General features: G+C 44.4%; 1 protein-coding gene across 1 annotated transcript in view; it reads left to right on the top strand.

The window, feature by feature from the left end:
* The window catches only part of SNTB2 (syntrophin beta 2), a 55858-nt gene that overhangs the window by 9113 nt on the left and 19303 nt on the right, over positions 1-27442 (top strand). The window contains exons 2-5 of the mRNA XM_033940048.1: positions 11754-11964; positions 12729-12921; positions 22138-22280; positions 24670-24860. Coding sequence (XP_033795939.1) covers positions 11754-11964; positions 12729-12921; positions 22138-22280; positions 24670-24860 — 738 coding nt within the window. The remainder of the gene's footprint in view (positions 1-11753; positions 11965-12728; positions 12922-22137; positions 22281-24669; positions 24861-27442) is intronic.

The following is a 27442-nucleotide window of genomic DNA, read 5'->3' as shown; positions in this document are numbered from 1 at the left end:
CAACAAATCTCTGGAGACGGGAGTGATTCCTGGGATTGGAGGAGAGCGGATGTGGTCCCTATTCATAAAAGTGGTCACAGGGATGAAGCAGGAAACTACAGGCCGGTGAGCCTCACTTCAGTTGTTGGAAAAATAATGGAAGTGTTGCTGAAAGAAAGGATAGTGTACTTCCTTGAATCTAATGGGTTACAGGATCCGAGGCAATATGGCTTTACAAAAGGTAAATCGTGCCAAACGAACCTGATTGAATTTTTTGATTGGGTGACCAGAGAGCTGGATCGAGGACATATGCTAGATGTAATTTACTTGGATTTCAGCAAAGCCTTTGATACAGTTCCTCATAGGAGGCTGTTGAACAAACTTGAAGGGCTTAAGTTAGGACCCAAAGTGGTGAACTGGGTCAGAAACTGGCTGTCGGACAGACGCCAGAGGGTGGTGGTTAATGGAAGTCGCTCGAAGGAAGGAAAGGTGACTAGTGGAGTCCCTTAGGGTTCAGTGCTGGGGCCAATCCTGTTCAATATGTATGTGAGTGACATTGCTGAAGGGTTAGAAGGAAAAGTGTGCCTTTTTGCAGATGATACCAAGATTTGTAACGGAGTAGACACCGAAGAGGGAGTGGAAAATATGAAAAAGAATCTGCAAAAGTTAGAGGAATGGTCTAATGCCTGGCAACTAAAATTCAATGCAAAAAAATGCAGAGTAATACATTTGGGGATTAATAATCGGAAGGAACCGTATATGCTGGGAGGTGAGAAGCTGATATGCACAGACGGGGAGAGGGACCTAGGGGCGATAGTGTCCGAAGATCTAAAGCTGAAAAAACAGTGTGACAAGGCAGTGGCTGCTGCCAGAAGGATGCTGGGCTGTATAAAGAGAGACGTAGTCAGTAGAAGGAAGAAGGTGTTGATGCTCCTGTACAGGTCATTGGTGAGGCCCCACTTGTAGTATTATGTTCAGTTTTGGAGACAGAATCTGGCGAAGGACGTAAGAAGACTTGAAGCGGTCCAGAGGAGGGTGACAAAAATGATAGGCTTGCGCCAGAAGAAGTATGAGGAGAGACTAGAAGCCCTGAATATGTATACCCTAGAGGAAAGGAGGGACAGGGGAGATATGATTCAGATGTTCAAATACTTGAAGGGTATTAACGTAGAACAAAATCTTTTCCAGAGAAAGGAAAATGGTAAAACCAGAGGTCATAATTTGCGGTTGAGGGGTGGTAGATTCAAAGGCAATGTTAGGAAATTCTACTTTACGGAGAGGGTGGTGGATGCCTGGAATGCGCTCCCGAGAGAGGTGGTGGAAAGGAAAACTGTGACTGAGTTCAAAGAAGCATGGGATGAACATAGAAGATCTAGAATCAGAAAATAATATTAAATATTGAACTAAGGCCAGTACTGGGCAAACTTGCATGGTCTGTGTCTGTATATGGCCGTTTGGTGGGGGATGGGCTGGGGAGGGCTTCAGTGGCTGGGAAGGTGTAGATGGGCTGGAGTAGGTTTTGACGGAGATTTCGGCAATTGGAACCCAAGCACAGTACCGGGTAAAGCTTTGGATTCTTGCTCAGAAATAGCTAAGAAGAAAAAATTAAAAAAATTTTAATTGAATCAGGTTGGGCAGACTGGATGGGCCATTCGGGTCTTTATCTGCCGTCATCTACTATGTTACTAAGAGAGCCTAGAAACCCCCCCTCCCTCCCCCCAGCATTATTGAGTGAAAAAAAACAAGACATAGAACAGCCCACAGTATACATTAAAACTACTACAATGGATTGAATGAATTGTGGCAGATTGCCTCAGTATCATTGTATCACCTTTACCAAATGATATCTCTTTCTGTGATTATGAGCTTTAGTAGAGCAGCTGACATCCTCTTTACCAAGCAAAGTTTCTTAGATAAAATATTTCCTATGACTGACACGAAAAAAGGAAAGTCCTACAAAGGTTAACCAGGACATTTAAAATTCTTTATCTAGCAAATCCTGTATAATCTGTATGATAAGAATGGATATAAGCACTGTGTGGTGAATAATGGTTCTGATACAGTGAAGCAGGGCAGGAGCGATCTTCCTAAGCTCCTGCCTACTCTAAGCAGAACTGGGAACCAAAATGACCGCTGTGAGTTCCCATCACAGTCTTGCGGGAACTTTTGTTTCCAGCTCTGCAGAGGGCAGGAGCTCCTGCCCCGCTTCACTGCAAGATCTAGCAGAACGAGAAACGGTTCAAAGAGCGACCAAGATAAGAGGGGATGGAAAACAGATGACTGAGAGGACAGATGACTTATGACTTGAAGTTTACAAAATCCTGAGTAGATTGATTTTTTTTTACGCCATCAAAAATTAAAGACTAGGGATGGGGAAGTTACAACCTGGAAAATACTTCAAACCAACAAGAGGTAATATTTTTTTCACTCAGACTAGTTAAACTCTGGACTGTGCAGCAGAACTAAGTTAAGAAAGACTAGCAGTCTTTCTTATTTTAACTAAGTTCTGCTGTATGCCAGTTTTACTAGTAGTAAATGGTATTTGAAATAAAGCTAGATAGTCATTTATAGAAGTAGTTTTCATTAAAAATACTTTAAGGTTTGAGATACTGGAACAGATCAGCAGAAATCCAGCAGGAGAGATGCCCATGCCCACTCCCTCCTGTTTAAATGACCCCCAAAGACCCTCCCCATCTCCCCTCCCTCCCTTAACTAATTGTCAGCAGGGATGCCCATTGCCCAGTCCCTCCTGCTTGCGCCCGCATCTGGAGTACTGCGTCCAATACTGGTCGCCGCACCTTAAGAAGGATATGGTGATGCTCGAGAGGGTCCAGAGAAGAGCAACAAAAATGATTAAGGGCATGGAAAACCTTGCATATACCAAAAGGCTGGAGAAGCTGGGGCTCTTTACCCTGGAAAAGCGGAGACTTAGAGGGGACATGATAGAGACCTATAAAATCATGAAAGGTACAGAGAAGGTGGAGAGAGACAGATTCTTCAGGCTAGCAGGGACATCAAAAACAAGAGGGCATTCAGAAAAACTGAAAGGAGACAGATTCATGACGAATGCTAGAAAGTTCTTCTTCACTCAGAGGGTGGTGGACACCTGGAATGCGCTTCCAGGAGAGGTGATAGGACAGAATACAATAATGGGCTTCAAAAAGGGCTTGGATGACTTCTTGAAGGAGAAAGGGATTACAGGGTATAGATAGAGGGGTACTATACAGGGTGCTTCAGGATTAGGGCATAAACAATTCAGGTGGTGGGAACTTACAGGTTAAGGACGTGGAGGGCTGCCGCGGAAGCGGGCTGCTGGGCACGATGGACCCCTGGTCTGACCCGGCAGAGGCAATACTAATGTTCTTAAGGCCCCCTCCCAAAACCCCCTATCTCCCCTCCCTCCCTTAACTAATTGTCAGCAGGGATGCCCAATCCCTCCTGCTTGAAGGACTCCCCCAAAAAACACTTTCTCCCCTCCCTCCCTTAACTAATTGTCAGCAGGGATGTCCATTGCCCAATCCCTCCTGCTTGAAGGACCCCCCCAAAACCCCCTATCTCCCCTCCCTCCCTTAACTAATTGTCAGCAGGGATGCCCAATCCCTCCTGCTTGAAGGACTCCCCCCAAAAACACTTTCTCCCCTCCCTCCCTTAACTAATTGTCAGCAGGGATGTCCATTGCCCAATCCCTCCTGCTTGAAGGACCCCCCCAAAACCCCCTATCTCCCCTCCCTCCCTTAACTAATTGTCAGCAGGGATGCCCAATCCCTCCTGCTTGAAGGACTCTCCAAAAAAACCCTATCTCCCTTCCCTTCCTTAACTAATTGTCTGCAGGGATGCCCATTGCCCAATCCCTCCTGCTTGAAGGATCCCCCCCCAAACCCCCTATCTCCCCTCCCTCCCTTAACTAATTGTCAGCAGGGATGCCCAATCCCTCCTGCTTGAAGGACTCCCCAAAATACCCCTATCTTCCCTCCCTCCCTTAACTAATTGTCAGCAGGGATGCCCATTCATTGCCCACTCCCTCCTGCTTGAAGGACCCCTAAAGATCCCCTATCTCCCCTCCCTCCCTTAACTAATTGTCAGCAAGAATAGATGAGGCTGAAGTATTACTAGCCAGGGAGCTAGTGGGGCTGCCTATATGTCTGGTAGGGAATGAGAGTGCGGAATGTGACTTAACATCACTGCTAGAGTCCAATTGATGGTGTTTGCAGGAGGCTTTGTTCTCCGTTTCCTCTCTTCTCCCTGTAGAATTCTGCTTTGACATTACCTCTGCCTTCACTGTCTCTGAGTCCTTTTGAAGATGGCTTTCGGGAATCAGTGGGAAGTGACTGCTCTCAGCCTCAGTCTTTCCTTCTCTTGTCCTATCTGTGCACAGCTGTTTTTTTTGCAATGGCTTGCTGCTTCTGTTTCCAATCCATTAGTTTTCCGGTACTTGAGAACTGGATGTAATTCTCATGGCAGTCCTGGAAAATTTCAAGCTTGCAAATTGAATGCATAATTAGGACCGAGGAAGGAAACAAACGAGTCGCTCTGGGCAGTTGTATTTTAATGCATTAACCCAAACTGTTTCCTTCTAGATCTGATGGAAAAAGTTTTCCTATTAAACAGAGTACACAACTAAAGTCAGTAAAGTAAATTCTCAAGCCAGTCTTCGAAGCGCGCCTAACCATGAGAGACTTGCATACTGTCTCTCGCTTGCAAATCCATCGCATGCCTATTCATTATGAATATCTTGATAACCTTTTTATTGGTTTCTAGACTGCTGTCTACCTTTGTCTTAAGTGATTTCTTGTGTGCATGGTCTGTCTGATTTTAAAATTTGGTGTGTGTGTTGTTTTTTTCTACCTGTGTTTTTAGTCTGTACCTTACTTGATAGGAAAGGCTGCATAAAAAGACCAAAACTGCTGGGTCTAAGCGAGAAAAGTGATTGAACATTTACATTGTGGACCCCTTATACTGAGCTATGTTATAACTTGGATTCGCCTAAAATATAGTCAAACATCTTGGACCGCAATGGGAGCATTTTATGGAGTCTACAGTGTAACTGAATTGAATTGTATAACAGTATAGAAATGAGTAGTAATTGAATCCTAGATCACCTTAGTGTGGTGGTGTGAAGGAGAAGGGGAAAGGTATGACTTGAGAAAAGTATTTCCAGTAATTGAGGTACTTTCTCCCCAACCATATCTCAGAGGGATTTTTTTTGACATGTCTGATCATTTGAACTCGGGGAAGGGAGTAACTTTAGCGTGGGATGTTTCTACGGATCGTTCAAAAATATGCCTAACACCCTTCCAAATAAACAAATATATCAAATAAAGACCTTCAGAACAGAGGTTTCCAGATTCTTTTCACTTAAGGAATCACCATATGCAGGGCCGGATTTAGATGAAAAGAGGCCCTAGGCTATTCCACTTATGAGGCCCTTTCATCTCCCATTTTTAAGTTTGTAAATTACATAAGAGATAATAAAATACATCATTACTGTGATATATATCAATATGTTAAATGAAACATGTTGTTATTGGTACTAACCTTTATAAAAAAAATGTGACACGGATAATAAAAACAAACAAACCGAGAACACTTATTTGGACATTTATTCTCAGCATCATATATAGTACTTGTAACAATAACGAATCAAACATAACACACAACATTGCCCCTTCCTATGTCCATAGTGCCCCCAGTGTGTCCTTCCTCACCTCACCCCCCTCCAATGCCCACCTACCTCTCATCCCCCTTCCATTGAACAGCCCCCTATGCCATCCTGCCTGCCTGCCTTCCATTAACCCCCCCCCCCCCCGATGCCAGTCTGGGCCGCCATGTCTTGACAGATCCACGTTTTGCCTCTCTCCCCGCGGGGCTGGGCTTTGCCCAGCTCTTTCCGGACTGATGTCTTTCCCTCCCCGATCCTCCTCCCAGGGCGAGAAAAAGAAAGGGAGAAGCCGAGTTGGTGCCCCGTTACGGCCGGAGCCGGTTCCGATCCCGAAGCGTAGAATTTCTCCTTATTTTCGGTTCAGTGTTTTAGTGTTCACTGTTTTTAGAATAGTGTAATTTTAATTTTGCTAACAATTTGAATGTAGGTCCCTCTTGATCTTGAGGCCCTAAGCTGAAGCCTAGTTAGCCTATAGGAAAATCCGGCCCTGACCATGTGTTATAACGATCATCAGATCCTCCCTCAGTGCAAAAATGGCTTCTTGATGTATTCTCTGTATATGCTCCTCATATCCAAAAACTAGCATAAATCACTTATCTTTTCTCTGCTTCAGGGTGTCCAATAATAGTCCCATAACTCTATTTATCAGATATCAAAATCCATGTCATACTTGTAAAAGTGTTTTTGCCAATTTTACCAATGGAATCAATGGTAAGTGAACCGAAAATGGCATCCAAACTGAAATATCAGAGGCCAGCAAGTACCGTATATGGCAATCCACATTGTTCATGTACTTACCTCCAACTGAAGATTTGACAAAAGTCATGTCCTGGTGATTTGATGCTCTTTAGCTTGACAATAGCCTATAACTACTTCTAGGTTTACTGAGTTTTCAGTTCCTCTGTAAAATGTCAATTCTGGTATGGGTAGGTCCCTGACATCTTTCTTAGTAAATACAGAAGCCTTAACCTCCTCCTTTTTTTATTCTGTGATGATCTAAGTTAGTGTTTCTCAACTCGGTCCTTGAGTCCCCCCTTGCCAGTCAGGTTTTCAGGAAATATCCACAATGAATATGCATAAACTTGATTTGCATACATTATCTCCAGTATATGCACATTTCTTTCATGCATATTCATTGAAAACCTGACTGGCAAGGGGGGACTCCAGGACCGAGTTGAGAAACACTGATCTAAGTGACTCCCCTCATAAGCTTCTGGCTTTGAATGTGCCTGGAAAAAAAATAATTGAGGTTTCTTGCCTCTCTGGCAAGCTTCTTTTCAGATTGTTTTTGCTTTTCTTACCAGTGCTTATTCTTTCTGTTGGGTTTTTTAAATAATTATTTGGATCCTGGACCTTTTTATTTTTTTTCCTTTTAAAAGAGTTTCTTTTGACTAGAATAACCTCACTCATATCCTTTTAGCAATTCTAGTTGTCATTTTGACCTTCCTTCCACCTTTTTTTAATTTTTATTTTTTAATACATGGATTACATCTGCTCTGGGCTTCTAAGATGGTATTTTTAAATATCATCAATGTCTGATTTAAACTCTTAACCTTTGCAAATGCTCCTCTTAGTTTAACCTATTTCCTCATTGTATCATAGCTGCCCTTTTGAAAGTTGATTTACTTAGTGTCTTCACTATACTTATTAACTAAAATTTGATAATTGTATGATCACTGTTGCCAAAATGACCCCAACATCATTACCTCTCGCACCAAATTCTACATTCCATTGAGGACTAGATCTAAAATAACTCCCTCTCATGCAGCTTCCTGAACCAACTGCTCTATGAAGCGGACATTTATTTAATCTAGGAATTTGACCTCTCTAGCATTTCCTGACATGATAATATCCAGTCAGTATTGGCAGTAACTGAAATCACTGGATGAAACTCTCACAAACTTAATTATCTCTTAGTAATAACAGTGGAGATAAAGACCTCAAATAAAAAATAGATTTTGCCTGATAACCAACAGGTATCCAGATTATGTACAATTTAATCATAAGTGGCTACTGAAGAGGGCTTTAAACTAGAAGTGATGGGGCAGGGTGATCAAAGCCCTCAGGTAAGTAAATCACTGAATACCTCTACACAGATGGGAAAAGGGGGCAATGTCTGGAAAGCATTCTGGAAACAAGATTCTGGATCTAGAAGCTGTGATAGAAGAAGAGGAGTTGGATATAGTGTGGATCACAGAGACATGGTTCACGGAGAACCATGACTGGGATGTAGATATATCGGGCTCTAATCTGTTTAGGAAAGACAGGGTAGAAAGAAAAGGAGGAGGAGTAGCGTCATATGTTAAAGATCATATTAAAGCCACACAACTGCAGGATCTGCAGGGCAAGGAAGAGGCACTGTAGATCAATTTGGAAAGAGGGAATGGTGAATATATTTACATTGGCATGATATACAGGCCTCCTTCACAGACGGAAGAAGTAGATAGAGATTTAATAGTAGACATTTGAATATATCTTAAAAAGGGGAAGTCTTGCTAGATGATTTTAACATGCCGGATGATGATTGGGGTATCCCTATTGTGGGGTCTCCTAGAAGTAGGGTGATTCTGGATCTCTCCAAGGAGAACTGTTCCAGCAGTTGGTAATGGAACCCACACGAGATGGGTTCATACTGGACTTAGTGCTTACAAACGGAGAATGTGTTTCTGATGTTGTCATCTGGCATCCAGTGATCACTGCATGGTACGGTTTAATATTAAGATGGATATAGTGAGGGCTCATTCAAAAGCAAAGGTTCTAGACTTTAAAAAAAAACAACTAACTTTGTTCGGATGGGGGTTTATGTCAAGGAATTATTGTCTGGATAGGATTCACATTAGAAAGGGGGACACCCATAGTAAGGAGGACCGCAACAACTGCGCTCAACTTCAAGAAAGGGAACTATGTTGCTATGAGGGAAATGGTGGGGAGGAAGGTCAGAAACATCTTTAGGATGGAGACTGTGGGAAGCGCCTGGACCCTATTCAGGGACACCCTGCAGGAAGCACAAAGAATGTATGTCCCCAGTTTCAGGAAAGGCTGCAAGAACAAGCGATCAAAGGACCTGGTTTGGATGTCAACTGAAGTAAAGAGGGCAATAAATGACAAAAAAGTATCCTTCCGGAGATGGAAAAAGGACCCAACGGAGGAAAATCACCAGGCGCACAGGAAATGCCAAAAGGAATGCCACCGAGAGGTTAAAAAAGCGAAAGGGGAATATGAAGAGGGGCTGGCCAGGGAGGCGAAAAACTTCAAGGCATTCTTCAGTTACGTAAAGGGGAAGCGACCAGCGAGAGAGGAGGTGGGGCCGTTGGATGATGGGGATAGGAAGGGAGTGATTAAGGAGGATAAAGAGGTAGCTGAGAGGTTGAACATGTTCTTCTCGTCGGTTTTCACAAGCGAAGACACATCTAATATACCGGACTCAGAGGAGCTCATGAGTGGGGAACAGGCCGAAAAATTGGAGCACATAGAGGTAAGTAAGGAGGATGTCCTCAAACAGATAGACAGGTTAAAATGTGGTAAATCACCGGGCCCGGACGGGATCCACCCAAGGGTTCTGAAGGAACTAAGACAAGAAATAGCGGGCACAATCCAGCATGTTTGCAACCTATCCTTGAAAACTGGTGAGGTACCAGAGGACTGGAAATTGGCGAATGTCACACCTATCTTCAAGAAGGGATCGAGGGGTGACCCCGGGAACTACAGGCCGATGAGCCTGACTTCAATTATAGGGAAGATGGTGGAAGCTATGATCAAGGACGGCATTTGCGAGCACATCGAGAGGAATGGCCTACTGAGAACAAGCCAGCACGGATTCTGTAAGGGAAGGTCGTGCCTAACGAACCTTCTGTACTTCTTTGAGGGAATAAGCAGTCGGGTGGACAATGGGGAACCCATAGACATCATTTACCTCTATTTTCAAAAGGCTTTCGACAAGGTGCCACATGAAAGGCTGCTTAGGACGGGGTGGGAGGGGATGTGCACAGATGGATCAAGCACTGGTTGTCGGGTAGACTGCAGAGGGTCGGAGTGAAGGGCCAATATTCTGACTGGCGGGGAGTCACAAGCGGTGTGCCACAGGGATCGGTGCTGGGGCCGTTACTCTTCAACATATTTATCAATGACCTGGAAAAGGAGGCAAAGTGCGAGGTTATAAAATTTGCAGATGATACCAAACTGTGCGGCAGAGTTAGGTCCAGGGAGGAGTGTGAGGACCTGCAAAGGGACCTGGACAAGCTGGAAGACTGGGCAAACAAATGGCAAATGCGCTTTAACGTGGAAAAATGCAAGGTCATGCATATAGGGAAAAAGAACCCGTTGTTCAACTACAAATTGGGGGGGGGGCATTGTTGGGAGACAGCAGACTTGAGAGAGACTTGGGTGTGCTGGTGGATGCATCACTGAAGCCATCTGCACAGTGCGCAGCAGCCTCGAAAAAAGCCAACAGGATGCTGGGCATCATAAAGAGGGGCATAACAACCAGGACGCGGGAAGTCATCATGCCATTGTATCGATCGATGGTGCGTCCACATCTGGAATACTGCGTTCAGTATTGGTCACCGCACCTCAAGAAGGACATGGCGGTACTTGAGAGAGTCCAAAGGAGAGCAAAGAAACTGGTGAAAGGGCTGGAACACTGCCCATACGCCGAGAGGTTGGATAGGCTGGGGCTCTTCTCTCTGGAAAAAAGGAGGCTCAGGGGAGATATGATAGAGACCTTCAAGATCATGAGGGGCATAGAGAGGGTGGATAGGGACAGATTCTTCAGACTGAAGGGGACAACAAGTACGAGGGGGCATTCGGAGAAACTGAAGGGAGATAGGTTCAAAACAAATGCAAGGAAGTTTTTTTTCACCCAAAGGGTCGTGGACACTTGGAATGCGCTACCGGAGGAAGTGATCAGGCAGAGTACGGTACATGGATTCAAACAGGGATTGGACGGATTCCTGAGGGATAAAGGGATCGTGGGATACTGAGGGAGGAGCTGGGATGTAACACAAGTATAGAAAGCTAACCAGGTAATAAGTATAGAAACCCAACCAGGTCGTGCATGTGCAAGATCGGAGGGTTAGGACTTCGATGGGAAGATAGGACTTCAATGAGAAACCAAGGTGGCAAGGGAGCCCCTTCTGGTGATTCAGACAGGTCGTGACCTGTTTGGGCCACCGCGGGAGCGGACTGCCGGGCAGGATGGACCTATGGTCTGACCTGGCGGAGGCACTGCTTATGTTCTTATGTCTGGAAGGAGTGGAAAAGCTGTGGGCAAAACTTAAAGGAGTGATTGTAAGGTCGACAAACCTTTTTGTGAGGCAAGTAAGTAAAAGTAAGAGGAAAAGAAGACCACTTTGGTTCTCCAAAGTAATAGCTGAGAAGGTAAGAAATAAGAGGTTAGCTTTCATAAAGAGGAAGATTGGCAAAAATATGTGGAAAAGTTAAGAGAGGCTGGTTGAGTAGTCAGGAAAGCAAAGATACAAATGGAAGAAAAAATAGCTGAGACAAGACATTTTGTAGATATTTTAGTGATAGGAAGAAGTGCAAAAGTGGCATTGGGAGACTCGAAGGTGAAGGGGAGGAGTATGTAGAAGCTGATAAAGAAAAGGCCGAATTGCTTAACAGATATTTCTGTTCTGTGTTGAGAAACATTGGTTTAGAGCTCCTGCCTCAGCCGCCTGATTGTGTGGGTTTGATCAAAGGCAAGTCGTAAAAAAACCCCAACTTTTCATGAACTTCAGTACAGGAGCTGTACTGGGCTTTTGCAGAAGTGCTGTGCTTACCGATTTGCTCTTCTGCACAGGCACCAGGTACATTTCCTCTCCCTTTTACTGGGATGCTTAGCACAAATTGCATGCTGGCAAAACAAAATCACTCCCAACCCAGTATTTTTTTCCTGGGTTTCCGGAGCTTTGTGCATCAGACCTTCAGGCTGGAGGTTTGAGGTGGAGAAGGGGGTGGAGGGAGCCTTACAGTGATTCTGTCAGTAACTGAAGCAATTTGGAGATTAGAGTTTATGTGAATGTTTAACAGTTTGTAAAATGTTTTCCTGCTTGCTCCATGTGGGATTTTGCCAGCTGACTTGGTTTTCTGATTATCTTCTCCTGCTTTCCCTTCATAGTGAAGTATTTCCGTGAGGTGGCACCATACATTACAAGACCATCGCTCATGTCCGACTTACCTTGGGAAAGCTCTTCTCAAGTTCCAAATCTGAATAACTGTGAGGATTCCCGCTCACCAAAACACCTCAATAGCACAAAAGACTGCAAGGTGATCCCCCTGAAAATGTGCTTTGTCTCCAGGAACCTGTGCATGCCAGACCTGGAGAACAGGTGAGCAGTGGTCTTGAGATGGGGAAATTTGGGTCTGAGAAAAATCAGCATCCTATATCTCTAGCAGAAGTGGTGGGAAGTGCTTTGGAAGTTTATAGCCTTCAATAAGAACATAATAGCCATAGTGGATCACACCAAAGGTCCATCTGACAATGGCCAATCCAGGTCACATGTTCCTGGCAGGATCTCAAAGAATAGCAAGATGCTGTATCTTAAGTCTACTGACTTTCTCCAGGAACTTGCACAAACCCTTTTTTTTAAATCTAGCTGTGCTAACAACTTTTACCATATATCCAGCAATGAGTTCCAAGTGGGAAAAGACTTCATGGTGTGTTCCCTGGTATTGATTTGCATTTCCCTCTTCTACTCCACTCATGGCTTTCTAGGTCTCTGTCTCCCCTCAGCCTTTTCTTCTCCAAGCTGAAGAGCACTAACCTCTTTAGTCTTTCTTCATGTGACTGTTAAGTTTGAAGTGGTGTGTGGGATTCCTCCCCACAAGTAGGCTGTCCATGTCTGTACAGACAAGATACTCCTGAAGCTGTCATGTTTCAGCTTGCTCTACAGTCTGTAGAAGAGGGGTTCCCTGTACGTGCCCCCTCTGAGTGGAACTGTGCTGATGGTCTGCGAATGTTGCAAGTAGGATGTACAGCAGTTGACACTGAAAGCACTGCTTCCTGGGTGGCTCCTTACTAAGCTGTGACCCAAAAAGCTCTCATACATTGTTTCTTTTCTTTCTGCTGTATGTCGTCTTCCTCCTCTTGCAGATTGATTGAACTGCATTCACCTGATGGCAGAAACACCCTGGTCCTGCGGTGTAAGGACACATCTACAGCCCATGCCTGGTTTATGGCCATGTACGCCAACATAATGGCCTTTTTACCTCAGGTCCTAGTGGAGCTGAATGCCATGCTTCGGACCAGCAGAGAGGTCAAACAGATTGGCTGGCTGGGAGAACAGGTAGGGAGCAAGAAGGCAAAAGGTACCACATCCTCTTGTACTTTCTTTTAGTGTTTTCTGAAGAGGTGTCGATTTATTCTTTTCTCTTTCATTATGTTACCATTTCATGAAACTTTTCTTCTCTGTTTAGTGCTTTGGCTTTTTGGAAATATTTTGAATGGGATAGAATACAATATTGAACAATCTATAAAAATCTTGGGAGTAACTCTAGATAAACATCTTACAAGTTTTATGACGAAACTTCTTTCCGTCTGCTGGTACAGACTTCCATTAGGAGCTTACAAGAAAACACTTAAAAAACTTGAGAGTGGTTCAGAACACGGCAGTTCGCCTTATTTTCGGACTAAAGAAATGGGAACATATTACTCCTTTCTATCAAGAACTTCACTGGTTGCTGGTAGAGTCCAGAGTCCTGTTTAAGTTCTCTTGCATTTGTTATAAAGCAGTTTTCGGGATGCTTCCTGGCTACCTTGCTCCTCACTTTTCTCTGAGTCACTCCAACAAGAATACACATAAGATAAACTTGTTCAACTCCCCCTCTATAAAATCTTGCCATTATAAGAAGTTCTTTGAGAGAACTTTCTCATTTCAGGCTGCCAAATTGAACATGCAAAAGGCTACTTCCTATTTTGATTTTAGAAAACTGTTTGATAGGTTGAGATCTTAATGTATTCTGTTTTAAACTATCTTGCTTTAATTGATGTATTTTAATAATATCTGCCTGTTTTAGCTGTATGTTATCTATTTGCACTGTATGTACCAACCGCTTTGAATCTTTTTGGAATGGCGGTATATAAAAAAAAATAAATTATTATTAGTTCTCAGCTCGCATTGGTGAGATGGGCACTTAATTTTATCCAGCAGATCCAGGTCCTTGTACATTAACTCACCACTGTGCGCAGTGTACCAAAAACTCAGTAAGGTTTCCTAACCTTGGTCTATTGGTGTCTGGCAGCTGTGTTCGTGTCGATGTGTGGCAGTGTCTTGCTGGCATTCATTATTGAGCGTTTTTTTTTAATTTTTGTTATTGAAAAATAATGCAGAACAAGACAAAAAGCTAACGTTAGCCATAAGGTCCCCCCCACCCTCGCAGTCCCACATAGCAAAATGACGTACAGGAACTCTTCAGTACAGTGCTCAAGAACACAACGGGTCAGACTGTTCCCCACACCCCTGGGTCAGTAACGCAATCAAACAACAGAGAAAGCAATGCACAACATTGTTCAGGGATCCCACACCTTAAGAAAGATAAAATCCAATTTATTCAGCTATTGACTCTGTCTCGGGGGATAAGCTTGCTTCCAATGGGCAGCCAATAAAAGTCTTCCAGCTGTAAAAATATAACAAGCCGGTCTAAAGGAAGCCTCCCCCGCCGGTAACCAAGGAAGCACCTGACGCAACTCATCAGAATCCGGAACCTGTTCCAATTGGACCAAACTCTTGGAATGATCTTTACACCATGTTAAAAAAAGACTTCAACTGGGCCGCAATATAATAGCGGCTTAAACATGGCACCGCCATACCCCCCTGGGCTCGAAATTGATGCAAGACACTTCTCTGCACCCGCGGAGGTCGACTTTTCCAAATAGCTTGAAAAGCTCTTTGAGCCACTCTGCAAAAGAAGGTCGCTGAAAGCGTGATGGGTAAAGCTTGGAAAAGATAGAGTAACTTTAGTAAAAACCATCATCTCCACACTCTGAATGTGACCGTACCAACAAAGCGGAGTATTTTCCCATCCATCTAAATTGGCCCAAAGAGATTTCAACAAAGGTGGAAAATTAAGGTCAAAAAGAGACACAGGCTGCGCAGCAATATTAATACCCAAATAGCAAATAAATTTAGGTGCCCACTTAAAAGGATAAGTAGATTTCAACATAGCATAATCCCTCGGGCGTACCGATAGATTAAGAATCTCAGATTTATCCATATTAGTGCGGAAACCGGAGACCATGCCGTACATATCAAGCTCTGCTATAGGCCCCAGCAAAGAGCGCTGCAGCTGTGTGAGAGTAAGAATAACATCATCAGCAAACAGGAGCAATTTAGTCTGACTCTCACCACACGCGAACATAGCCAGGGCAAAAAGCAAGGGCGAAAGGACACAGCCCTGCCTGATCCCTCTTGCCAATTGAAAACTATCAGTATATCCCCCATTGATGCGAAGAGCTGCCAATGGCTTCATACGCAAGATTTGAAGCCACATGAAAAATTGCCTCCCTATGCCCATAGCTGATGGAGTGCTCAGTAAAAAAGGCCAAGACACTCTGTCAAATGCCTTTTCAGCAACCACACCCAGCAAAAGAGCCAGTTCAGCCCTCTGCTGTACAAATCAGATCAAATGTAGCAGCCTACGGATATTATCAAACGTCTGCCTTCCTTCTATAAAACCCACTTGATCATCCTAGACCAATCGGGTCATATAACGCTGCTATCTGTGAGCCAAGATCTTAGTAAATAGCCTATAGTCAGTGTCCAGCAATCATATTGGCCGATACAAGCCACAATGAGAAGGGTCCTTGCCAGGTTTCAAAATTAACGTAATTCCCGCCAAACTCCAAGAAAGAGGTAGCGCTCCTCTAGGACCTAAGCTATTAAATACCTTAGTAAGAGGACCAACCAACAGTTGTTTAAAGCATTTGTAGAAGCGATTAGTAAAACCATCCAATCCAGGCACTTTCCCATAAGCCAAGGATGAAAGAGCTCAAAGAGTTTCCTCCTCCAAAATTGGAGCGGAGAGATCCTCAACCTCCTCTGATGTCAAACTAGACGAATGAGCTTGAGCAAGATAAGCATTGATATGAGCCTGTGGCATGACATCCTCTGGGGTATACAAAGTTTGATAAAATGTAAGGAAAACGCAAGCTATACGATCCAGAGTGTAACACACAGAATCATCCGCTGCGCGTATCATAGTAATCACATTCCTCAATTTCCTCTCTTTCAATTTATTCGCCCGATTGCCATGCTTAAAATACTTCTGTTGAAGAGATTGCAATTGCTCGGACCACTCATCTACCTGCATCACCTGAAAGTCCTTACGGACTCTATCCATTCAAACCAATAGAGGCAGAGGTAGGGTCATGCTTATGTGCTTGCTCCAAATAATAGAACTGTTGACATAAGGCCTCGTGTTTCCTATATCGCTCGTATCACTTATGTGTCCCAATAGAGATGATATTACCCCATAGTACAGCTTTCATACCTTCCCAAAATATCAATGGTGAGATCTCATCACTAGTATTAAATTGGATATATTCTCGAAGACACGTTTATATTCGTGTCACAACCACCGGATCCGCAAGTAAATTGTCACAAAACCTCCAAAACTGCCTATTGAAGGGCGCTATATGAGAATGGAGAACAAAATGCACAGGGGCATGGTCAGACCACACCCGCAAAGCTATTTTGGCATCAGATATCTGTGAAAGCAAATTCCTACCCACACCTCAAAAATCTATGCGTGAATTGGAATTGTGTACTTCAGAATAATAGGTACAATCTTTGATGGTCAGATTAAAATGTCTCCAGGGGTCAACCAAATCCCATGGTGTAAAGAAGGAATGGAATTGTTTTTTATCAGGTTTGCCATAATGAATGGTCCCAGTTGAATTATCCAGCCCCGTATCATAAGTAAGATTAAAATCTCCACCCAAAATCAAGTGGCCCTCCACTACCTCCCGTAGCATAGAATTCAGAGCCTCCAAAAAAAGCTTTCTGCTCAGAATTCGGAGCATAAAGGTTGTAAAAAGTGAAAAGCACCTGATTAAGCTCCATTTTTAAAATGAGGTAGAGTGACCCTGCGGGTCTTGTACCACATGCTTGATTTGTGGGTCAAGGCTCTTAGCAAACAAGATCCCCACTCCATGCTTTTTAGTGCCATCCTGATTTGAGGCAAGGTATATATGAGAGTATTTAGGCTGTGTGTGGAGCGACTCATACTGTGGCTTAAGGTGAGTCTCTTGAAAGAAATCCACCCTAGCCTACAATCGATCAGCCTCCCTACACAATAATTGCTGCTTTCTGGATACATTAAGTCCTCTCACATTGAGACTAAAAAAGCGAAGCCCTTTGAGACATCGAGGTACCCAGAAAAAGCGAGTATCAACATATCGCTATCAAACAACCATACAATCCCCATACCACCCTCCCGTACATACATTCCACAAACAATGACCCTCCCTCAACCCCCAAAGAACCCTCCCTCACCCCCTTCCAAACACAGGTCCTCAATAGTGTGGGCAAATGGAGAAAGTACATGTCCCAAAGCAAGGCAGCCCACTAAGAGCCAAACCACACCAGCTCAAAATAGGTGAGTAAGAAGGGAGCCATTGAGGAGCGTAAACAGCATCGCCAAATTACTCCGCCAAGCAAGAAAAGCAGATAATCTCTATAGGGAGGGCCAAATCCACCTCCACTGACACTAAAAGCTCCTCAAGCTGGTCCAGTAGCAGCGCCCAGCTCCGATCCAGAACACCTCCACAATCGCTTGCCATTTTGGGGGACCCTTTTCCAATACTGGGTTTGAGGCGCAGGGCAACTGATGGTAAGGAAGTCTCCTCACGGGCTGACAGAAGTTTAGCCTCACAAAGTATCGCAACGGCCTCCTCCACGTTGGTAACTTTATGTTGCTGGGTAGCCACCTGAAAAGAAAGTCCAAACGGGAATAGCCACCAGTATCTCACAGCTAAATAGCGAGTGACATCTCTAAAGCCCCGTCGCTTCCACAGGGTAATCGCTGGGTCCACAAACCGAAGGGTCCACAAACAATTCTATTTTAGAGTTTTCCCAGGTGATGTGCCCGACTTTCTGAGCTGCTTGTAGCATTCGAGCTTTCACAGGACACGATGTTGCGTGGCCGATCACCAACCCGAGGCCCCAAAGCGCGATGCACTTGCTCAAAATCCAGTAAGGACAATTCAATCCCGAGCTCTGCCTTCTTAAGAAAACGTTGACAAATATCAATGAGATGGGATTGTACCTCTGTATCCGGCAAGGATTCCGGCACTCCCCAAGCTCGGATGTTGTTTGTCTGCTCCAATTCTCCCCATCTTCTAACCGAAGCAGAAAATCTTCCTGTTGTCATTCAAAATGAGCACAGTGGGTCTGAAGAGCCTCAATATCGGAGTGTGTGGCGCAGTGGTTAAAGCTAAAGCCTCAGCACCCTGGGGTTGTGGGTTCAAACCCATGTTGCTTCTTGTTGACACTGGGCAAGTCACTTAATTCCCCCATTGCCCCAGGTACTGTGTGTGAGCCCACCGGGACAGACAGGGAATAATGCTTGAGTACCTGATAAATTCATGTAAACCGTTCTGAGCTCCCTTGGGAGAACGGTATAGAAAACTGAATAAATAAATAAATCATGGGCTTATAACCCGCTCTTCAAAATCCTGCAAACGGGCTCCCATATCTGCCACTGATTACCTAATCTTAGTCACATCAGCTTGTAAGGAGCTCTGGATCGAAGGCATAGTCATTTTCAAGTCCGCTAGCCAAGAAGGCATCTCCCCACGTGTGGCTGGGCGATCCTCAGATGTCAAGGGTAGAGGGCGCTGAACTCTGGCCCGCATCATCCAGGCGTCGCTGCTGTTGATCCCTGTGCGGGCCTCAGAAGATTCTGTCAGCAGAAATCTGAAAGATTTTAAATCTGTGCGCCCTTTTTACCCGCCATAGATGCACAGCCAGCTCATACACACTTTCGCCAAAACTGGGCATGTTACCTTCGACTTGCTGTGAGTTATAGCTCAAATTATAGCGCGATTCGGAGGAGTGTTTTGTTCAGGCTGCCATCACTCTCGGTGAAGTCACTTCCTCCCATTGTTGTGCGTTTTTGTGTGCCGTCAGAGCTTGAATTAGAGCAACGACCAAACATTAAATTTCTTGTTAAACTTGGCAAGAGTGGAAGTGAAATCAGGGACATGTTAGCCCATAAAGATAATGCCATGTAGAAAATGGCAGTGCACAAATGGATTAAACGTTTTTCTGAGGGGAGAGAAAGCATCACTGATGAAGAAAGGTCAAGGCAACCAGCAACGAGCAGAACTGCCGAACATATTGCAAAAATGAATCGAATAGTGCATCAAAATCATCGGCAACTGTGAGAAGCAAAGCAGACCAAGTAAACATCGATAGAGAAACAGGAAAATCTTAACTGAAAGTTTTGGCATGAGAAAGATGTGTGCAAAAATGGTCCCTCGTGGCTCTTGCATCACGTGGCACTGTCTGTGAGGGAGTTTTTAGCCAGATAACAAGTAACTGTATTGGAACACCCTCCCTACTCACCCGATCTTGCCCCCAGTGACCAAAAGATAAAAGGAAATAATGAAGGAAGACATTTTGATGACCTTCAGGACATCAAGGGTAATATGACGACAGCTCTGATGGCCATTCCAGAAAAAGAGTTCCAAAATGGCTTTGAAGGGTGGACTAGACGCTGGAGTCGGTGCTTAACTTCCCAAGGGTGGGGAGGACTTCGAAGGTGACTATAGTGATATTCAGCAATGAAGTATGTAGCACTTTTTCTAGGATGTGTTCATGAACTTAATTGTCGGACCTCGTACATAAGAAGCACCCCCTTCCCCCTACTATTCCTGGGGGAATTTTGTGCAAACGTAAGGAAGTTTTTCTTCACCCAGAGAGTGGTGGAAAACTGGAGGCTGTTATAGGGGAAAACACCTTCCAGGGATTCAAGACAAAGTTAGACAAGTTCCTGCTGAACCAGAACATACACAGGTAAGGCTAGACTCAATTAGGGCACTGGTCTTTGACCTAAGGGCCGATGCTTGAGCGGACTGCTGGGCACGATGGACCACTGGTCTGACCTAGCAGTGGCAATTCTTATGTTCTTATGTTAAGAAAACTTCAGAACTCTGCACTCACTTTTTAAAAAAATTATAGACTTTATGGCCCTGATTCTGTATAGGATGCCCAGGAGAGGTGTCCTATACAGAATCGATCCTACACTAAACCCCGATTCTGTAACCAGCGTCCATGGTACACACGCCGGTTAGAGAATCAGGTTAAATTAGACACAGTCACTACACTTACCGCTGCCAGGGATCTCTCCCTGCTGCAATAAGTATAACGGCCGCGGCCGCCTGTCCCATTGCCGGCAGGAGGATGCCCAACTCCTCCTGTCGGAACCCTGAACCCCGGACTCCCCCTCCCCCCCAAACTGGTAATCGCCGACAGGAGGATGCCCAACTCCTCCTGTCGGAACCCTGGACCAATCAGGCCTTAGGCATAGCGGGTCCGCCCATCCCCACTAATCCTAAGGGCTGGGCCGGGAAGGGGCGGGCCCGTCTCATTTCCACGAGGCGGGCCTGTCGGCTGGATGGCAGCAAGACCCGTCCAGCCGACCAACATTTAAAGGTTAGTTGGGGGTGGGAGATTAGTGGGGGGGGTCGTCGGGCTTTCCGGCAGGAGGAGTTGGGCATCCTCCTGTCGGCGATTACGAGTTTGGGGGGGAGGGGGAGTCCGGGGTTCGGGGTTCCGACAGGAGGAGTTGGGCATCCTCCTGCCGGTGATGGGAAAGGCGGCCGCTATACTTATTGCAGCAGGGAGATCCCTTGCTGCGATCAGTATAGCGGCCGCGTCTACTTACAATGTAGACCAGCATTTTGCTGGCCTACATTTAAAGCGTCTCTTCCTCTACTAGGGAGACACGTAGGGCCGCCTAGGTTCGCCTAAGGCCTTTAGGCGAGCTTAGGCGTCTTGCGGGCCTCCCTAGGCTCCCGGAGGTGCCTTCAATATAGGCGGCCTGCCTAGGGAGCATTTTTTTAAAAAACGTGCATCCCAATTGGCTGATTAGACAGCTGTAGGATGCCTACAGCTGCCTAAAATCGGGACGCACTTTGTAGAATCAGGGCCTATGTATATAATAGAACACAACACAATTCATAATTTGGTACAGAAAAGTTCTTACTTAGAAAATTTGGGGAGTTCCCCTTCCAGTTTGACTCTCTTCCCAGGCTTCCCTAAGATCAGTCACCTAGCTTAACGTATTGCTGATCCACTCCTTTCAACTCTGCCCTTGCAAAGTCCCATCTGATTTTCTTTTCCACCTTCCAGCTTTCACTTCCTGCTCCATTTGCCTCCCACTTTCGATCTTCTTTTCCACCTCCTTTCCTTCTGTGAACCTTCCTTCTCAGTCTAGTAAAGTCCCTTTTGAATTTTCCATTAGTATAAATTCAGTTTCTTATATAGTTTCTCCAACAATTAAAATATTGGGAATTATCTTAGATCAGCATCTTACCAAGAAAACCCAGATAGATGCAGTAGTATGTAAAAGCTGTTTTACTTTATAGAAGCTACGAACTATCAGAGCTTACTTTGATTTCGCTACCTTTAGATTATTGGTTCAATCATTTTTACTAAGTCTACTTGACAACTACCAAGAAAGAACTAGCGAGACTTGTATGAATACAAAACACAGCGGTTAGAATGATTTATGGCTTGAAGAAATATGATCATGTCATACCCTTTTATTGTGAGCTCCATTGGCTGCCTAGGGAGGCTCGGGTGTTGTTTGAGGCCCCTCGTTAGCTGGTTAACAGATTTTCTCTAGCTTAGAAAAACTCATCCCTTGTTTAACTTTCCTTCTGTTCAAGGCTGCAAAAGCAAGAAATTTCTAAATCAAACGTTAGCGTCTCAAGCAGCTCTTCATGATAAAGAATTTCAAAGCTTCCTGCTTACAATTGAAGACCTATCTTTTTTCTAAATATTTGACTATCTAATTCATTTTATTCCATGCATTGTGACTCTTATTAGTAATCTTTTGTAAACCGCGTTGAACTCCCGGTTATGCGGTCAATAAGTACAATGTAATGTAATGACCTTTAGGTGGTATCCATACTGCATCTCTCTCCCGCAGATTCCACTCTTGGCTCCAAATCCCACTGTTTGGGCTTTTTCTGTTCTCCACACTGCTTGTGGCTGATCACACACCAGTTTCTTTTCTTTAGCCCACATAGACTGCCTGTACTCTGGCTACCTCTCTTTCATCCAGGAAGCAGCCCCCACCATCATTTCTTATCCCTGCACAGATATCTGTATGACCAGGGAATTCTGCGCAGTTGTATAGAATTCCTCTAGCAACAACCCCAGCCTGTGTAGCCTCCTGCTGAAACGCTGCCTGTTCAATTTAATGATGACTGGTTGGGGGAGCCTTCTGGCCAGTGCAAGGAGTGTAAAGCAGATCTGTTTTCTTACTCTTTTCAGCTGAAGTTAGATGGTGGACGGCAGCTGTGGCGGCCCATCCTGATGGCTGTAACAGAGAAGGATTTACTGCTGTATGATTGCATGCCATGGACAAGAGACTCCTGGGCATCACCCTGTCAGAGTTACCCTTTGATTGCCACCAGGTAAGAAGTAGTGCTGCCATCCCTACATAGTGCATAGAAGTAGGAGCTGGGAGAGGCAGAAGGTCAGAATTGGATACTGCCAGGCATTGGAGATGTCATTGTCCCCTGGCCTTCAGATTCAGATTCAACCAAGTCTCCTAGACCAGATTCTCTAATATCACTGGTAAAATCCATTGGGTCGCTGTAGCGCCAGCAAATTGTTTGATTTCAAAATGACGACTGTATGCAAATGAGTTTCACAGAGATCTGCCAGAATCCCATCCGATCAGTTGCTGGTTTAAGGGCAGATGTGTTCATTTCCATCACTTGTCAGGTTTGCTTGTCACACCCGTGGCACCGTTTCCTCCCCATGGTTCCAGAGAGTGCAGACCCCCAGGGATCACTAATGTTATGATGATGGCTCCATTGGGAGGAAATTGACAGAATCAGGGCTCAATGATGTCACGATTTTTATACCCTTTGGAAAAGATTTGTATGATAAATTTGAAGATATAAAAATATTATAGAATCATACACAACAATGTTTATGTTTAAGTTGAAATTAAACAGGGATACCAAAATATTTAATTCCGTGTCGTGTATTCAGTCCATTACCATATAATTTTTTAAGATCGACAATAATGTGTATCAGTAATAATATTTTTATTTATATACCGCAATACTACAAACAGTTCAGAGCAGTTTACAATAAAAAGAGACTGCATACAGACAGCGATATTACAAAAAGCAATTCAGAGATGCATCAAATTCATACATTTATCAATTTATCAAAAAAATGTTATGCCACCATAGAGCATGCGATAAGTTATCTGGATTTTTCCAATTAGTGAATATGAGTTTCAACGCAATCATAATTAAACATCTAAGCAATTTAGCTTTTGGGCCTGGAATAATCTTTGTTAACCCATATGCACCATAAATCACTACAGCTAGGGTTAATTGTTCTTGAATATCAATAATCTCAGTTATAGTTTTCCAGATTCGTAACCAAAAAATATGAACTGGGGGACAATGAAAGATCATATGATCTAATTTACCAACTTCAGATTTGCAGGACCAGCAGCAATTGACCTCAGAATTGGGCAACTTAGAAAGCTTATGGGGAGTCCAAAATGCCCTGTGCATCAAAAAAAACATAGATTGAGTAATAGCTGCAGAATGTAGCGTTGTATATGTGTCCTTCCACAACTGTGGCCAGTTTTTCCTCGCAAGGGGTATTTTTATATTTCACGAACGCCAGCTCTTTTGCCTTTATTTTCTCCACCTTAAGTTTAGAGAATCATTTTGGTTTCCTTTTTCTCTTGTTTCATCATAACAGAGTAGCTCTCTACACACAGCCTAAGTTCCTTCCTAAGGTGTTATCAGATTTCCATCTTAAAGGTCTTTCCAGCATTTTTCCCCAAACCTTGTGCCCATCCTGATGAAAGCATATTGCTTATCTTGGATTGCAAGAAAACCTTAGTCTTCTGTCTTGACAGTCTACCCAACTTTTTCTTTTGAGCCAAACCAGTTGGGGGAAGCCATCAGTAAATACATTATTCAGTTGGCTAGCAGACTGCATCGCCTTCCCTTATGCTTAGGCTGGGCTGATTTTGGATGGACATGTCAGAGTCATGGCTGCAACGTGGTCTTCAGTCCATATGTTTATATCTCATTGCTGCCTTTAACAAGATAAGAGTACCTGACATGACAGCTGGTTTGGTCAGACAGTTCTGCAGAATTTGTTTTGGGGTCAAGAATCCCAGCTCCACTCTCCTAGGCCCACTTGTTTCTGTGCCGGACTGCACCTTCACAATGGGAAATGTTTAGTTCTTTTAGAGGTATTGGGTCTGATTGGCCTTGCCATTGCACATTTCCATTGACCGTTTGTTGTTTTTGGTGAACCTGATAGCTAGGGATTCCCATCTGTGGTAATCTGCCCTGCATGTCCTTGGAGAAAGTGAAGTTACCTGTAGCAGGTATTCTCTGAGGACAGAAGGACACAAATTACCACATTCCTCCCACCTTCCCTAGGAGATGAATTCTCTCTGCTTCTTTATCCAACTGTAGGCCCCACATAAGTTGGGCAGGTGAGAAGACACATGTGCATGCCCAGTTGGGCCTGCCAGAATCTTCTGAATGCCGGACAACGTCCATGATGGGGCTCTGCCAATGATGTTATCCACCTGGTAATCTGTTTCTGCTGTCCTCTGAGAACATTTGCTACATGTATATGAGGTACAGTCAAAGAACAACGAATTGGAGCATTTGGAAGGTTGAAAGGGAAACTGGTTGACTTTCTCGCAGTTCTTAAATCTCTGGGCTCCACTTAAGGGTCCTATTTATTACCTGTGGCTGCCTGTCACTCCTGTGCATTTCTAAGAGCTCTTTCACTATGCTTCCTCCTTAGGCTGGTACGCTCTGGACATGGTTCACCTGCTTCTGGATCGGAGCTCACCTTTGCTACCCGGACAGGTTCTCGACAGGGGATTGACATGCATGTCTTCAGAGTGGAGACGCATCGAGACCTGTCTTCATGGACCCGGACACTGGTTCAGGGATGCCACTCTGCTGCAGAGCTCATCAGAGAGGTCTCTCTAGGTATGCTGGGTGGTACAGTTGTTTTCCAAGTTCTTTAATAGTTTAATTCTTATTAAGCAAAGACATATCATAACATGTAATATCCATAAATATTTGAATTGTTCATTACATGACCTTGTTTTGTTTTATTCTAACCCTCCCCACCTCCTATTTCCCTATCTGTATAATCACAATACCCCTAATCTGACATCTCCCTATTCCTACCCCTGTCAACCTCATCCAGCCTTCGTTGGTATCTACCGTATATACTTTAATATAAAATGAGATTTTGGCCCAAAAATGGGGGACTCAGTTTATACTTGAGTCATCACCTGATCACTGAGGCTGCTGACCTCCCATTAACCTTCACTGACCACCAGCACTGTAGTTATGCGTCCCTCCCCCATGAACACCAGTACCACTATCCTCCCAACCCCAAGATGATCTATGCCATTGTCCTCCGTGCATGCCCTCCTGCCCTGCAGGCATCGTGCTTACCCATTTGGTTTTGAAGAAAAGCTATTGCTGCCAGTGCTGTGTGCTGATCTGGTATGGAGCCTTCAGCATCTGTACGTGCTCAAGGCTTGCCAGCTTCTGCCCTTCTGAGATTCTCAGAGAAGGCAAGAGCTGGTGGGTGCAGATGTTCAAAATCTGTACATCCCCAGATTTAGAAAAGGATGCAAAAAGAACCGAACTAGAGACCCGGCGTGGATAACAAAAGAAGTGAAGAAAACGATAGGAGACAAGAAACATTCATTCCGGAAATGGAAAAAGGACAAAACCGGGGAGAACTGGAAAGAGCACAGGAAGCATCAAAAAGAATGTCACCAAGTGGTTAGAAGGGAAAAAAGAGAATATGAAGAGAGGCTAGCCAGGGAAGCAGGAAATTTCAAGCCGTTCTTCAGATATGTTAAAGGGAAGCAGCCGGCTAGGGAGGAGGTGGGACCTCTGGATGACGGAGATAGAAAAGGAGTGGTGAAGGAGGAAAAAGAGGTGGTGGATAGACTAAACATGTTCTTTTCGTCAGTATTTACAAAGGAGGACACATCCAACGTGCCGGAACCTGAAAAAATCTTCACAGGGGACCAGGTAGAGAAATTAACATCAGTGGAGGTAAGCCTCGAAGATGTACATAGGCAGATAGATAGATTAAAAAGTGACAAATGTCTGGGCCCAGACAGAATCCACCCTCTGGGTTTTGAAGGAACTAAAGGAGGAAATAGCGGAACTACTACAGCAGGTTTGTAACCTATCCCTGAGTACAGGCGTGATCTCGGAGGATTGGAAGATAGCAAATGTTACGCCCATCTTCAAAAAGGGATCAAGAGGTGACCCGGGGAACTACAAACCGGTAAGTCTGACCTCGGTTCCAGGGAAGATGGCGGAAGCGCTGATAAAAGACAGCATCGATGAGCATCTAGAAAGAAATAAACTGATGAAAACAAGCCAGCATGGCTTTGCAAGGGAAGATCGTGCCTAACGAACTTATTACACTTCTTCGAAGGAATTAACAAACGAATGGACAAAGGGGACCCCATAGACATCATATACTTGGATTTCCAAAAAGCCTTTGACAAGGTACCCCATGAACACCTACTACGGAAATTGAAGAGCCATGGGGTGGAAGGAGACGTATATAGATGGATCAGAAATTGGTTGGCAGGTAGGAAGCAGAGGGCAGGAGTTAAGAGCCACTACTCTGACTGGAGGAGGGTCATATGTTCCACAGGGGTCGGTGCTCGGACCACTGCTGTTCAATGTATTCATAAACGATCTAGAAACAAGGACGAAGTGTGAGGTAATAAAATTTGCAGACAACACCAAACTATTTAGTGGAGTTGGGACAAAAGAGGACTGTGAAGATTTACAAAGGGACCTGAATAAACTAGAAGAGTGGGCGGTGAGATGGCAGATGAAATTTAATGTAGAGAAATGTAAAGGCTTACACGTGGGAAACAGAAATCCAAAGTACAGCTATACGATGGGAGGGCTGGAAATGGGTGAAAGTAGCCTAGAAAAGGATTTGGGGGTACTGGTGGACAAGACAATGAAGCCGTTGGCACAATGCGCAGCGGCCTCAAAGAAGGCGAATAGAATGCTAGGTATTATCAAGAAAGGTATTACAGCCAGAACGAAAGAGGTTATCCTGCCGTTGTATCGGGCGATGGTGCGCCCGCATCTGGAGTACTGCGTCCAATATTGGTTGCCGTACCTTAAGAAGAATATGGCGTTACTCGAGAGGGTCCAGAAAAGAGCGACATGATTGATAAAAGGTATGGAAAACCTTTCATATGCTGAAAGACTAGAGAAACTGGGGCTCTTTTCACTGGAAAAGCGGAGACTTAGAGGAGACATGATAGAGACTTACAAGATCATGAAGAGCATAGAGAAAGTGGAGAGGGACAGATTCTTCAAACTTTTGAAAACTACAAGAACGAGAGGGCACTCGGAAAAATTAAAAGGGGACAGATTCAGAACCAATGCTAGGAAGTTCTTCTTCACCCAAAGGGTGGTGGACACCTGGAATGAGCTTCCAGAGGTTGTGATAGGACAGAGCATGATATCAGGGTTCAAGAAAGGATTAGATAATTTCCTGAAGGAAA

The sequence above is a fragment of the Geotrypetes seraphini genome, chromosome 4 (genome assembly GCF_902459505.1).
Source record: "Geotrypetes seraphini chromosome 4, aGeoSer1.1, whole genome shotgun sequence".
Taxonomy (NCBI): Eukaryota; Metazoa; Chordata; class Amphibia; order Gymnophiona; family Dermophiidae; genus Geotrypetes; species Geotrypetes seraphini.
This window is presented reverse-complemented; position numbering and strand designations above follow the sequence as displayed.